Raw genomic sequence first — 16,389 nt, forward strand, 5'->3', positions numbered from 1 at the left:
CAGCCATCAGATTGGTAGATATCCCGCTCTATCGCCTGAGCCAAGGCCAATGTCATCTACAGCCTACTAAGTTACTGGCTTTTTAAAAAAAAAATTATTTTCTTGGCATTTCTTGGATAGCAACAGTGATGATAGACAGGAAAGCTGAGAGAGAGAGAGGGTAAGACACACATCAAGGACTTCTATATACTCTTTACGCTAATTGAGCTAATTCAATCAAACCTATGATAGCACTAGGTTTATACTGATTTTGATCTATGTATCGCCATGTAAAAGAGAAAATACACCTTTTTAACTGTAATAAATATAATAAACATTATCTGATCTTTAACAGGTTCTAAAGTGATTTAAAAACAACCTGACACGAACAACATCACCATGCATTACACACGGTTACAAAAACTGAGACAAAATGCATAAGCCATGTGTGAAAACTACACACAACCCACGATTCATCACCTTGTAGAGACACCTGATTCTTTTCTTTTTTTCAGTTATTCTTTTGTACATTTGCTCTTGTGCTTGGGATCATTGTCCTGTTGCATGACCTAATTTCATCCAAGCTTTAGCTGTCAGACAAATGGCCTTACATTTGACTGTGAAATACTTCGGTATACAGAGGAGCTGATGGCCAACTTAACAACAAACAGTTGGTATGACGGGTTTGTATTAATATGCTATGTTTAGTTTTCTTCAAACATAGAGCTCCACATTTTGGCCAAACATCTCCACTTAGGTGTTTTTGTCCAAAGGACGTTGTTCCACAAGATTTGTTCAGATGAAACTTTGCAAACCAAAAACGTGCTGCCATTTTCTTTTTAGACTGAATAGGCTTTCTCTTGCCAACTCTTCGAAACAAGCCGTTTTTGTTCAGTCTTTTTCTAACTGAACTTTCACATTTAACATGCTAACAGAAGCCAGTAGAGTCTGAGACGTAGCTCTTTTATTTTCTGTATTGCACAATCTGACTTCGGGCTGAATTTGCTGGGATTTCCACTCCTAGAAAGATGGTGTTGCATGTTTTGAATAATCTTCTTCAGAGTAGATGGACTTCAAATTGTTTGGATTTGGCCTTAAAACCCTTCCTAGACTGACAGACATCAACAGTTGCTTTTCTAAGATAATTGTCGATGTCTTTCCTCCTAGACATCGTGTAAACACACACCTGAACACTCCAGACCAGTAAGCAAACTGACACACACATGATAAATTGATTAAGTGCTTGATCAGTGCCTGACTGCTGTAGGGGAAGCTACTTGGGAGCACTTTTTCACATACTGTGTCTGCATTTTAGCTTAGCATTTGTTGAATAAAAAAATCAGTGTAATATATAATGTTTTACTGTTCATCTGAGGATCTGATGGGGTCACTGGAGGGTAGTGGTAAAATCCTTTCCCTCCCACACTCACCAACCTCCATTTTGCATTGTGTTGGGTACTAATTAGCAAATGCTAACATGCTAATTTAAGATACAGTACAGAGCAAACAGTACCTGCAAAACATGTTAGTATTTTCATTGTGAGTATGTTAGTGTGCTGATTGTTAGCATTAATCTCAAAGGTTTGCTTAGCTGTAGGCTCGTACAGCTCTTTTTCACCAACTATGGCAGCTGTGACTACTTTTTGACACTAGCACCGGTCATTTCATGACTGAGATGCAGTAGAGAAATGATTAGGGACCTGAACCTTTTCAGTAGAAAACCGCTACTAGCATTGTCGCTTATCATTGCTTGGTATATTACATACACAATATGGCCAAAAGTAGTCGTAGTCGTTGTTTCTTCAAGAACCACTTTTGTGAAGTCAGACACTAACTGATATTGGACAAGAAGGCCTGGCTCACTGCCTCCACTCTAATTCATCCCAAAGGTGTTCTGTCAGGTTGGGGTCAGGACTCTTTGCAGGCCAAATAAGTTCTTCTACACCAAACTCACTCATCCATGTCTTTATGGGTCTTGCTTTGTGCACTGGTGCACACTTATATTAGAATGTGCACACTTATATTAGGGCCCATCCCCAAACTGTTCCTACTAAGTTGGGGGTATGAAATTGTCCAAAATGTTTTGGTATGCTGACGCATTAAGAGTTCCTTTCGTTGGAACAAAGGGGCCAAGCCGGAATCCTGAAAAACAGCCCCACACCACAATCCCCCTCCACCAAACTTTACACTTGGCACAATGACAATGTTAGACAAGTGCTGTTCTCCTGACAACTGCCAAACCCAAACTCATCTATCGGAATACCAGACTGAGAAGCACACTCACTCATGCTTTACACCACTGCAAACAACACTTAGTGTTGTGCTTTGCAATATGCGGCTTGGATGCAGCTGCTCGGCCATGGAAACCAATTCCATGAAGCTCTGTATGCACTGTTCTTGAGTTAATCTGATGGCCAATCTGATTTTCTGATGAAATTTGGAGGTCCATGGAATATTTAATACAGAAGAAATTTCACAACTGGATATATAACACGGGTGGTATCCTATCACAGTTCCACACTGGAATTTAGTTAGCTCCTGAGAGCAACCCATGTTTGAAAAAGCACTCTGTATGCCTAGGTGCTTGATTTAATACATCTGTGGCCATGAAAGTGATTGGAACACCTGAATTCAATGATGGGTGATTAATCAATTTTGGTAATAATCTGTTTTAGTAGTTCTATTAACATAGTAGACCAGTTTTAGACACATATTAGTATTTTTATATATCTAAGCGTGTATTTTTAAGATGTTTTAAGACTTCCTTTTCTAATATGTTACTGTAAGATTTTATTGCAGTTATCTAGGCTATAGATCTCCTTAATATTTAATTATTCATATTACTGAATTAAATGTTACTGCTACGTGAATTTCCTTTTAAGACCTTGAGTAAAAACAGAAATTGATCTGAACATGGCAATGACATAACTCCTTCAAACTGCATATTAACACACGTGTGAATTATCCGGACCGGTATGAAGGTGGAAAAAGTGACACTGATTAAATCCAATACCCGAGCGGTGACATCACTCCCCTCCGTGATGGGGCTGCGTCCGGATTGGACGGAGTTCGCGGCCAATCAGAGAGCACACACATGGGAAGAGTTTTAAAAAGATTCGGAAAAGTGTTGGAAAGTTGTCCAAAAGCCTCCGCAAGCAGGTCCGAGCACGACTGGGGCGAATAATAATATTATTAATAAAAAGAAAAGAAGAGGGGGGTAAAAGATACCCGCGGATTTGTTGGGGACTTTCTCTGCGTGCTTTCCCTGCCTTGTTTGGACAGAGAGCTCTAACCTGCTTCTCCATTTTTAAAGCTCTCCCCTAGCTCCACTGTAAATAGCCAAAAAGAAAAGAACAGAAAAGAAAACCCGACAGAATGACAACACATTTCAGGAGCGGCCCAGCCTTCGGACTCTCCGCCGAGGTCAAGAGTAAGGTATGTTTTCTTTCTTTTTTTTAATATTAGTTATCCAGAGTGTGTTTGGATGCTGTAGGTGAAGCATGGGCTCCTCTGGTGGGGGTCAGAGGTCCACAAAGGGTCAGTAACAGGTTGATCTACCCAGTATAATAGCAAAGTAAACAACAAGCTCTCTATGCTTGCTGTAAATAGGCAGTTTTTCCAACGAAACTAACTGTGATACAAAGAAACAGAAGAGAGGGTTTGTGGTGGCTGCTTTTATAGTCCAGCATGTTGAAACAACTAGCAGCAAACGACGTAGAGATAAATACACCTGCTGTTGGCCTGTGGCTCTGCATCAAACAGTTGGAAAGGAACTCCTACATGTATCTTAACGTTACACCGAGAGGGTGGGGGGGGGAAAAAGATATCATCGGTGATGTGATCTCATTCCAGTTTAATTTCAGGTTGTGTGCTTGGGAAAACCGCTGCGGTGACACACTTCTGTCTTTTGGTAAGGGATCACACAGTGAAGGAGGTGATTGTTTTGGAGCAGAAAACAGGCTTTAGTGGCCAAATGATTCGTGCGATTATGCAGGGTCAGGGCTTTATAGTGTGCTGGAGTGAAGCACGTGGTGGAGGACGTGCTCTGTTATTGTTGTTTGGCTGATCTCCCCTCAGAGAAATCAAAAAGTGACTGAAACATGGAAGAAGGTGTGATCTTACAAAGGCTGAGCTTGAAGCTGCACTGTGCAGTGAGAAAGGGGATTGAACAGAGAAATTAGATGAAAACTACACACACGCCAACATTAAAAACTTAGTGTATCATTAGTGAGTGTGCACCCCTCACTAATTATACTACATTAAAATTCACATCCTCCACCTTTTATGAACCTTTTCCTAGACGTAAATGGATGTGCATGTGAGAGAGCAAACTGGAAAGCAGTTCCATATACATAATTACATATGACACAAGTTTAACAGAAAGTATTACATTCAGTAAGCTTTGAAAGATTGTAATGATTAGGTCAGTGAGAGTATTTATTTTGGGATGTGGAATATTGTTGCTAATATACCAAATACAATATAATATATATATCACTTTGAAAAATTAATTTCTCACTATTTTGGCAGGGTGGAACGTATCTGTGTTGTGCCATTGCACATTATATTACTGAATTTTTTTATTTTTTTTTTAAATACTGGCCGGATCACCTGACAAGTGTTGACTCACATTCCACCTTTAAATCAGTTTGTACCTGGGTAAGGATAAACATGCACAATCCTGTTTTTTTGGTTTTTTTTGGTTTTTTTGTTTTTTCAAGCTTTTTTTGTGTTGTCACCGTTGTGGGGAAGCTAGGCCGTGTTCACTTTGTGAGTGTGAATAAAATTACTGGGATTTTCTGCCTGTGCGGTGACAGCAGTGACTCTGTATGTTTGGATGAGTCACAGCTGCTAACAGCCAGAATGACAAAGGTCAGCCTGTGACTGTTCCAATACCCAGATCATCATCATCATTATAATCATCATTGCCCTGGTCTCTTCGCTGAATGGTGCCATCTCTCAGCTGTGCTTTAGTCTCATGCAGAGGTGCAGCACACTCTATGAAGCCCGCATTCCTTTCAGCAGTCAGGCTGCTATTTTACCGACACCACTGTGCCATTTCCAAGCCGATCACGTACACGCGGTGAGTGGAAATTGAGAAGTAGGGTCGTGTGTGTGTGTGTTGGGGGGGAGGGGGGGATATAAATTTTTTTATTTAAGCCTAAGGGCTTAAATGAGAGTAATGGCGGGATGCTACGTTCCAGCAGCGTGACATCAGAGAGGGGCAGAGATGCAGCAGAAAGACTGACAGGTACATGATCATCATCTAATGGCCTTTTATGGAGTGACTGGGCTCTGACTTGGAACGTGAGAAAGTGTGCTCACTCTAAACAGTTTACATCCAAGTCAAGAATGACAAAACACTGTCCTGATAGAACACAGGTGGACAGGAGACAGATAGGCGATAGATAGCAAAGACAAGGCCATGCCAGTAGTTCACACAGTGAATCCAAGGAGACTCGATGCAAACAAATAAATGAGGGAGGGGCGGAAATCCACATATCAGCCACTAACAGCTCAACTCGCGTATTTACACCAGCGGTTACGGCAAATAGTCTGTGATAGTGTAGCAAAGCTTTGGAGCCATTCTTGTGAGCCTGTTTAATTTTCTCTGTCACAGTCCACTGCTCGGGTCAGTACACCCAGAGTTTAGCTGCAGCAGCCCTACTTGGTTCGAACTGACCGTTAGCTTATGGTGACAAATGCTGGCAGTTTTTCCTCCTGCAAACTGCTGTGTAGGTGACGTGTGTGGCATGGCTGCTTCAGCTTACTGGCACTTCGTAGCTCTTTCCTATTGTTACACTTGTTTTTGAACTCACCACTATACAGTGCAGGGCAGTCCACATTTTTTTTTTTTTTTTTTTTTTTTTTTTTTCTCCCCCTTTCTTGGACAAGTTGTGCTTTAAGGCAGGCTATCAGTTTGAGTTTGATCTTTGAGTGTAAGGTTAATATTTCAAAATCCCATTAAATGTGTTTTCTTAATAAATCCATGCTGTAGCCGCACAGTATGACTCCTTAAATAAAATTGGCTGTAAGCTCTAAGATTATTGAATATATATTTATTTGAAGTACAAAACATCTGAAGAAAACACCAAATTAGCAGAAAATTCACTCATAAAACGAAGTGATAAATCTCAAACATGCAATACATCAATGGAGATGAAGCCAGCAATTGCTAAACCTCTTGGTCTTATTTGATCCCTGTGAAAATGTTGGGGTTACTGGGGACTTTTTCTTATTTTCCCTTTTTAAGTTTATTGTTCAAAAATCTAAATTATTATAACTATAAAAGAATTAGAGAGCTATTGCTTTATTTCTTCTCATTTATTAATCATCCTACAATGTCTTGTTAATCCTTTATTTCAAATCTTCAGAAAAGGGCTAACCCATGGTTTTAGAATCAATATACTGTAGTATTTGCCTAACTGTATATAAAGCAGACAAACATGGGCTCCACCTCAGTTATCTGCAAAACTGACTTTATATATTGATACTGGGTGTCCCCTCAGGGATGATGATTTATTAAGAGTTTTTTTTTTTTTTTTTTTTCCAGAGTAATTCATTTGACTTTTCACGTGACATCCTGACACACTTTGCTGACAATCTTGTACTGGTTGTACTGGTTTTTTAGCTTCACGTGCCACTATTTAACCCTTTAAAAAGAGCCGACAACCATTAATCAAATAAAAAGTTCTATTCATAAGAAATGAAATGCACCAAACTGGAGTTCAGTGCAGTCAGAAGATTTACTGCCACAGCCTTACTTGGTCTGGTATGATCAGCCACACGTGGAGCTACTTTTAGCTAATGCTGGCTAAGCTAAGACAGCTAGCATAATGTTCTGACAGCTTTTGCTACGATCTTACAGTTACTGATTCTTTTTATTTATTTATTTATTTATTTATTTATTGTAATTACCACTCATGGTGGAATTACAAGTGTTACATGCTCTCGATAACATCCGTCAGTATACAGTCAGATCATTTTTTTGTTCTGTTTGCCTTTTCTCTCTGTGTGTTTCATGCCTAAAATAGTTTTTATTGTGACAGTGGTGTTCGGCAATCAAAAGACAAAGCACAATTAAATCAAACTCCCCCCGACTGGAAGGGGGACCTGTTGACTTGGTGTGCCTTTATCGGACATTGGGTGCCTGAATAGTCAACTCGCTGTAAAAGGGCAGATTCTGGAAAACCCAAAGGGAGAGAAGAAGGAGAGAGATTGTGAGGGAGAAATATGAGCGCAGCCAATCGAATACACAGAGCGAGACAGGGAGAGGGAGGAGTGTTTAGGAAAAGCTGTTTCTCCCAAGTTTGGTGTGATGGACTGGAGTCCACGCTATCCCCTGCTGCTTTGAAATACTTGTTTGTGTTGGCTGCTGATCCCAGACTGTGAAGACTTATCTGCAGAACATTCAGGAATAGTGTGTGTGTGTGTGTGTGTGTGCAGTGAAGGGGTGGGGTGGGGGGGGGCAGCCTTAAACCCCCATGCCAGAATTCAAAGTATTAGGGCAGTGTGTTTATGCCAATAAGGAAATGCATGGAGAGAGAGAGAGGGAGAGGCCTGTGTGTTTCTGCATGCAGAAATGTCCACATTTCATTTTCCTTCCTGTTCTCTTTACACCTCAGCTTAGAGTATTTTTCAGTATATAGTAAGACTTTCAGATATGGAGTGTCATCCTCTGTGAGACACTGAGGCATGAAAGAAGCTGCTATTCACATATTTAAGGATTTGAATGTTGTATTTTAGATTACAGAGTCTACTATTCTCATACCAATTTCTCACATACAGTATCCTTGTACTTTCAACTATCAGTAAGAATGATAACACTTTATTATACATATGTGTAAATTAGACTGTTTCCTGATAAATCTTTAGGAAGGCACTCCACCTTGAAATAAAACAGAGAGGCCAGTTTTCAATTAGTGCACTTAAATAATCCATCTCATACAGTAATGTGCAAAACTCTTTAGCCACTCATTTCTTTATATTTTACCTCCCAGGAGGCTGACTTTGTTGCCCTTTTTTTTTTTTTTTTTTTTTTTTTTTTTTTAAAAAGAGGTCCTGAGGAATAATTTTTAAGTTCTTCAGAGTTTTTCTTTTTGTTTTTTATACTTATTTTCAGTCCCATTCTTGTACCTGACTATTTTCAGAGGAATGTTTTTGTTTGTTAAGTCACTTAACGCTGACCTCTGAATCATCAAGCATTAAAATAAAGTCTTGTGTCGACACATAACAGACAACTTCCAAAAGAACCAATTTTAAATTGTATCTTTTGGCGTTTTGTTACTAGCAGCCTGTCAAAGAAACATATAATTTGTTCATGTTTCTTTTGATAAATAATAAAATAAAATTTGCCAAATATAAGAGTTTGAGGGGAATAAAATTGTATTTTTGCACCAACAAGGTGATTCCCAAGCTCAGCCTGTGTGTCCTTAAAAGGAGGGACAAGTAAACAAAAGAAAGTGCCGGGTCTTAAAAAGAAAAAAATAATAATAATAATATCTTCAGCAGATAAACTTTATCTAAAAGTCATTAGGAACATCAAGAAACTGGGGAAGAAATCCAGCAAAGATCTAACTCAGAACCTGAGAGATGTATCTGGTCCTTTTGCTCCATCTCATCAGAAAAGGTGTCAGTGGAAGGATGGCTGAGAAGTAGCCATTCTTAAAGAACTGAAACAGGAAGAAAAGGCTGGGCTATGTCACATTATACAAGAAAATCAGTGAAAGCCAGTCCCATATGGAAAAGATGTATATAAATCTTATAAAGTTTGTATCTGTCTTGTGTGACACTTGTATGAAAAGCATATGAGAGTGAAAACAGATATAAGATCCCTTGAAAAATTATATAATGAAACTTGTATGTTTTGGATACTTACTAAAACAATGTATGAAAGTAATGAGAAAGTGGCCACTTTCATGAGTAATCACATAAGTTTTTACTATTTCTTTTCCATATGGGGTCTGATGAAGCGATAAATCTGCATTTGAAACTTTTGGTTCAGATCATCTCAATATGTATGGAGAAGGTCAGGAGAGGGGTATAACAGTGGGCGGGGTAAGCCATCTGCAAAACATGGTGGAGGTTAGGGCCACATTTCAGCTAGTGGTGTGATCTTGTCAAAAATGATGGAATTATGAATACTGAAAAAATACTGTCAAGTTTGATCCTTTTAGTACCATAGGGCAAGTATCTGATTGGCAACAGCTTCATTTTTCAGCATGACAATGCTCCCAAAGACACTGTGAATGCAGTAAAAGCATACACACACACACACACACACACACTAGAGAACTTTATCACTTATGTACTTGCCTCCCAAGAGCCGGGATGTCAATATTATTGAAGCATTGTGGGATCAATTTGACAGAGACTGGAACAAAAGGCAGCTAACATCAAAAAAGAGCTTTAAATGTCCTTCAAGAAGCCTAGAGAACTATTCCTGAAGCCTACTTAAAGAAATTATAGAAAGCTGCCTAAGGGAGATCAGGCTATATTGAAGAATGGTGGTCATACCAAAAGTTGACTTTCAAGCTTGTTAGAATTGTACAAATGTTACCATATATACAGCATTTTTCTTTATGTTTGCATGCTTCAATAAATTGCAGCAGCCATTTTCCCAGAAAAATATAAAGACATGAGAGGTGACTTGAGATTTTTACACATACTTCTGTCTCTCCACACGTCTACATGGGGACACAAATATATGAATAGTTGAGTGGCACATGCAGTCTGCTTAAGATTTCTCAAATTTAAAGACTAGAAAATATCAAATAAAATGTATTAGAAGAACATCTAGAGTTGAGTGTACATAAAAGACAAACTTGTGCCGCTGTGACGTCAGCACTGGTTGAAGTCTCATCTTAAAGTCTGAGTATTTTGGTTCTGATTGTGCAGTAACTTTTAGCTTCTCAAACACACAACACACATCACAGCAACTTGTCAGTCACAAAGCAGGTCTGCCTTTAAGTGTGGCCTGTTTTATCACTCTTTCTGACAATATTTGGACTTCACTATATGTTCCATAAGACTTGGAAACAAGCAATTGGAACCATATTCTCATTGAAAAAGTGTTTATGGAGGTCATAAGTCAAGGAAACCCAGCCACCGTTTTCCCATAGATTTGTAGACATCAAGGCTTCTTTGTGTTAATGGAGGACTCGACCAGTGGCAGTTTTGATTTAGTTTTAGTCTTTTGACTAAACTGTTAAATTCTTTGAGTCATAATTTAGGCTTTTAAATTCTTTTAGTTTTGGTTGACTAAATATCATTAGATTTAGTCTACAATAATCTTAAGTTGAATCAGTTTACAAAAAGTAAAAATTTGTTGTGAATTGTATAACATTTTTCTGAACACTATGCAGCAGTTGGCAGTCTCTTGAGGAGAGAAGTTGCCCAGCAGATGAAGTAGAAACCTGATGGGGGGGGAAATAAAACTATGCTGCAAAGCAGACCCTATGCAGTAACCCCAACGTGACCCCCTGAATGAGGAAATATAATTAAGCCCTTCTAGCACTGCATAATTTGAAATGGTATCACTTGCAAAGTGGCCTTTCTTTATTTTGCTCTGCTTTTTTTGTGTATTTTGTTTGGATGTTTTACAGTTTTGCTCCTGGGTGAGATTGAAACTGGACCTTGTTTTAACTAGGTCCCAAGACTAAACGGAGGCTTCTAATACCCATGTCCTTGCACTATCTCAGCGTGCCTGGAGAACATTGTCTTAGATGAATATTTACAGCTTGTACACAGTTACATTGTTCTGGTCAGAGCAGGCACAGTCTAATACGCACTAAATACAATATAAATGTTTAATGTATATATGATCCACTGGATATTATTTCACTGTAGACACACATTAATGCCTCTTTGTTCTTCTACAGGGCCCATAAAAGGGGAAGCTGTCTTATTTTTATTTATTTAATTTTTTAATGTCTTACTGTTTTGAATCAACAAAACCAGAAAAAAATCTAAATTCATGTTTGAGCGATCATCTCTGCTCTGTTCTGCTTCTCAGCTTGCAGGAAAATATGACCCACATAAGGAAGAAGAGCTGAGACTGTGGATTGAAGATGTGACTGGCAAAAGGACCGGGGACAGCTTCATGGATGGCCTGAAAGATGGAGTACTATTGTGCGAGTGAGTGGATGGACGCCACCTTGGTTTTTTGTTTTTTGTTTTTTTTTAAAGCAGGAACTTTCTTCAAATCTCTCTCTCGCTCTGTCCTTTTTGTAGGCTCATAAATGCTCTCCAGCCAGGCTCTGTGAAAAAGATCAACCACTCCAGTCAAAACTGGCACCAGGTAATGCTCCAGCTCTCAAAACTCAGGCCTGTTTTCCACACAGAGTGGAACTCGTCTCCCGCACTGGCACTGACAACAAAGACTTTTATTTATCTTCCATAAAGTAGCTTCCATATCAAATGAGGCTCATCTTAGCACAGCTTTTATTAGCCTAGTATTGGACCAGGAAAAAGCAAACAGAGCTCTTAAGCGTTGATTAAAACGCCTTTCAGAAAGTTCTCGCTGTGATATTGACACTGCCGCACATGCACACAGACCGTCACACAGTCGCACTCTCCAAGGGCATGGGCGCAAATCGAGAGAGTCAATATTTAGCAAAAGTTATTGAGCTTGAATCTTAATACTTGGCCCTGGTGCCAAGGCAAGCTGACTGCCCACGAGCTGTAGCCTCAGTTCCGACATGAGAACACAAAAAAAGGCGAATAAGATCATTTCTGAAACTGCAGAGCTTCTTGTGTTACAAGATGGCAACCGTCACAGATTTTTTTTTTTTTTTTTCTGTTGCTATGCAAGGTTTTATTCTAGGAAGAAAAACACAGGATCTACTCAGACAGTTTGTAAAAGGCATGCATTGCTTATGAAATTCTGGGCCGGTAACATAAGAGTTTAAAATAATAATAATTTGGTTGATATGCTGATAGGTATTTTCATTGTTTATTTTGTTTGTTTTGTTTGTATCCCATCATTTGTACCAGGGGAAACAAAGAAATCTAGTTTTTTCCTTTAAAAATTAAAGGACCTTTCAGGTCTTTTATTACATTATTTTTGGACACTCTGCCTTTTGCTGAATGTCACTATTTGCCGATAGCAAATAGGCTGACAGCTTTCAGCAGGGCCAGACTGGCCAGTACCATTGTTCTGCCAATATATCCAGGCATGTATAAATGCCCAAAAGATCTTATTCCAGCCTGTATTCTTGCTCTTTCTCTCAGCTGGAAAACATAGGGAATTTCGTCCGTGCCATCACGGAGTACGGCCTGAAGCCACACGACATCTTTGAGGCCAACGATCTGTTTGAGAATGTCAACCACACTCAGGTCCAGTGCACACTCATCGCTCTGGCTGGAATGGTGAGGGCGGTGGTGCACACACATTCACATACGTCGGCATCTCGCTGAAATCACCACTGGCTGCACATTATTATTTGATCTTGATACTTTTTTTTTTGGCTTAGATTTCCATGGCAACAGCATGGATCTAATAAAAGCAATGTGGGTATGAAGAGTGCATTCTTATTACCACCATTTTTCCTTTCTGTCACCACCACTTCTGTCTCTCAGGCCAAGTCCAAAGGTTTCCACTCGAAGTACGATATAGGCGTGAAGTACGCAGAGAAACAGCAGCGGCGCTTCGCTCCCGAGAAGCTCAGGGAGGGACGTAACATCATAGGCCTGCAGGTCAGAGTGGCAAAAGGGCTAAACGTGTAATGTACTGTGTTATGGCCAAGCTGTCACGGTGCAGCGTTGTTCTGCTGGCCAACCCCGTTCTCAGTGTGTTGTTATTGTGCCCCCTGCTGGATTCTTTCTGAATGAATATTCCCCAAACAGTCTTCTCAACTTTTTAACAACAAACAAGGAACAGGAATGGACCGGTCAATAACCACACCTCATATGTGATCCTAAAGTGTGATGTTTTTGGAGACACTCCAAAGAATAACCGTGGCAACTACATTGCATGTCATGTAAATCCTGTCGTTTTCCTCTGTATTTAGATGGGCACTAACCAGTTTGCCAGTCAAAAGGGCATGACCTCTTACGGGACACGACGCCATTTGTATGATGCCAAAATAGGCATGGACACCCCTGACCAATCTACTATCAGCCTACAGATGGGCACCAACAAGGGAGCCAGCCAGGTGAGAAGAGATGTATAATTTTAGACTAAAATAACACTTGTTCACTACACAGTTTCTTGGCGATATAGCTTTAGCATGGTTAGTATGTATTATCGTTTTTAAAATGTATCTTGAAATGAACAAAATCCCTTTTATTGTTGCATCAAAGAGATAAAATGTTATTACACAAAATATATACACTTATTAAAAAGACACATTAGAGACATGTTAGGTGAAACTGCAACTTGAGTTGATCTGACAGGGTTTAGTCTAACCATAGTTGCTGCACTCCTGCAAGCCACTTTGCAACCCACCTCCATCCTCAGCTCCTACATTTCATACTGTGTCCGATCTAAGTGATTGCACATCTGTTGCCAGTACTGCCCTCCCTCATTTGCCTTTTTGTGCATATACATGGAACTCCAAACAGTCATATCACAGATTTGATGACTGTTCTTTCTTTGACTAATGTGGTTCTGACTGGACTATCTTATTATAAGGACACTTAGTGAGTCACATCCTCGTGCTTGTTGACTGTTTTTTAATAGCATTTGGAGGACTAAGACACGTCAGGCTGAGATGTAGAGAAATTGATTGCTCAGATCACTTCATTAGTTTTGGTGGATTCTTTGGATTTGTTAACACATCTGTCGTGAATGCAACGGTATAGGGTATTTACACCGCTGCGCCCTCCATCTTGCTTTTCTCTGCTACAGTCCGGCATGACGGCTCCAGGAACCAGGAGGCATATTTTTGACAAGAACCTGAAGCTGGAGGACTGTGACACCACCACAATCTCTCTGCAGATGGGCACCAACAAAGGGGCCTCTCAACAGGGCATGACCACTTATGGCCTGCCCCGCCAAGTCTACGACAACAAGTACTGCATCAACCCCACTGAGGCCAACTGCAACAACGGGAGCGAGGTGGAGTTTGATGGCTACAACCAGTACTCTGACTAAGGGGAAAAACCATGGACAGCAGCATCCTCCCTCTCCCTCACCCAAACCCCAGCTCCCCCCCCCCCCACCCCTTTTTTTTTTTTTTTTTTTTTTTTTGGCTTTTACTTTAGACAGCCAGCCGCGACTGTCCTTGCGACGATCAGACCTTTCAGATCGATTGACGTCATTGTCTGCTTCATTTCCCGTCTTTTATAAACAAGTTTTTGACTCTTCAGCTTATTGTTTGGCTTTCCGTGAGTAAAAGAGAAGAAATGTGTTTACACTGACCTTCCGTCACAAAAAAAAAAATGTGGTGGCCAAGTTCAGTCGCTCTAGTTAATGATGTTATTGTTACAGCTAAAAATAACCACGCTCTGAAGTGGAGACTTTTTGATCTTTTGCTATTTATAGTCTTTTGTTTTTGTTTTTTTTCCCTAAAGCTTTTTATACTTGCATCGTAATTTAGAAAGTTTCTTTTTTCTTTTTTTTTTTTTTTTTTTTTTTTTTTTTTTTTTTACCCCCGTGTAACCAGTCCAGTTTGAACATAATGAAGCAAAATATGCAAAGTTCCTGGAGGGCAAACAAGTTGGTGCTATTGAACTTCGACCCAGTTGGAACACGTCCACATTAAGAGCTCTGCAGGCTCCAGGATACCACTCCTTTGGATGACACACAAGCTCTGGGTCCACAGACTGATCGCGATGCGCAGCTTTTGTGCGGACATTGCTTTTTTTTTTTTTTTTTTTTTTTTTTTTTTTCTTCCTTCTCTTTTTTTCACCGCGAGCACCTGCGCTAACAAATAGTCATGTTAAGTCTGTTAAATTACCCATTGTGCCATTTTTGCAGGGCTCATTTACATGGCTTGTTGTGGAGCATTTCAGAGTTTGTTTACTGAGAAAGTCTTTTTTTAAAAAGGTTCTGAGAGACACGGTGCACTGGTTTTTATAAAGGAGTACGTGCAGGTGTGGTGGTATCCAGATTGAAGTTTGGTACGTGGTCACCAGTTGTTTTTGCACTGCAAAAAATAGTCCTGTAATATTTCGACTTTTGGGAACTTTGGCTTTACTGTTGCACTTCTACCTGGCCACACGCCACCAGTGTTGGAATGATGCCCGAACAATTAGTTACACATTCGAGCACCTAAACTTAAATATTTTCCATTTGATGACACTCCTGCTGTACAGTCCAGATAGTGTTTTCCTTTTTACTTCATATATTTATTAGCTATACTTAAAGAATAAAACACAGATACAGTTTACCACACACGGGGATATTTTTCATAAGCAGGACCTATAATGAAGTATTATTTATTTTTTTTGTCCACCACTGGCTGTGAAAAGCAACAGCAAAGCAGACCCATGCGCTTGCAGATATATCCTTATGTGAGTCATGACAAATATGCAGAATTTTTAAAGATTCTGCAACATACTGTCTAACCCACCGAATGTCTTGAATGTAACATTATTTGTAAAGCTAGAGGTCCCACTGCCTATCACAGGGTTCATGATATGTGCACAGGGTGTCTGCTTGTATAAGCAAGTTACATTTCTTGCTTACATTTTAAACTTTTAAAGATTTTTTTTTTTTTTTTTTTTTTTTTAAATCCCAGTTTAAATAAAATCATACATGTGATGGAAAAGTGAGAATATGCTCTCTAGATAACCTCACTGACGTCAGTTTGGACAGAACTGTTGGCTAGGCCTGCTACCCTACTATTTTTATGTCAAAACGACTGCTGCAAACTAGGACTGCTGTCCAAAACGAAACAGTCTATACACACACACACACACACACACACACACACACACACACACACACACACACACACACACACACACACACACACACACAGCACAGTTTGTATAAGCACCAAGACTGTTATTTTTAATAAATAAATAGTTTAGCAAGTGGATAACACAGCTATCACACGAAGAACCTACCCATCAAAGATGGGCGTGCCTTTAATAAGTTAAGTTAGCTATTGTATGTACTCTTCCCATTAACCATTAATGCACTCAAAAACAGCATGAAAGAGCAAGTGACCTTCAGGTTCAGTTGAATTGTTCGATCTAAGGGGCAAATCTGGCAGCATTACGTGCTGGAGATTGTTGGGGCGAAATAACCCGAGAACATTTAAATCCCGTTTGAGCTCAATTTCAAACTGTTCGCTACTTTCAGCTGTCTGGCTTTCAGACTGGCTTTGGATTACAGAAAGTGGTGCATGCTTTTTCTCCTCTCAGCTCCCCATCATTCAAAAGCTTCCATGATTTATAAGTTGTAGAGGTGTGCCATCTAGTGTTGTACAAGCTTTACAATCTAGCTAAGAATGTAGTGTT

General features: G+C 39.7%; 1 protein-coding gene across 1 annotated transcript; it reads left to right on the forward strand.

Moving 5' to 3' along the window:
• The first annotated feature begins 3,071 nt into the window (after positions 1–3,071).
• On the forward strand, positions 3,072–14,350 carry cnn1b (calponin 1, basic, smooth muscle, b). The gene is made up of 7 exons (XM_040045928.1): positions 3,072–3,414; positions 10,994–11,115; positions 11,212–11,278; positions 12,211–12,348; positions 12,559–12,675; positions 12,990–13,133; positions 13,829–14,350. The coding sequence occupies exons 1-7, from the start codon at positions 3,355–3,357 to the stop codon at positions 14,072–14,074; spliced, it is 894 nt and encodes a 297-aa protein (XP_039901862.1). The 5' UTR covers positions 3,072–3,354; the 3' UTR covers positions 14,075–14,350.
• Positions 14,351–16,389: the final 2,039 nt, after the last annotated feature.

Source organism: Simochromis diagramma, unplaced genomic scaffold, assembly GCF_900408965.1.
Source record: "Simochromis diagramma unplaced genomic scaffold, fSimDia1.1 OVJJ01000150.1, whole genome shotgun sequence".
Lineage (NCBI taxonomy): Eukaryota > Metazoa > Chordata > Actinopteri > Cichliformes > Cichlidae > Simochromis > Simochromis diagramma.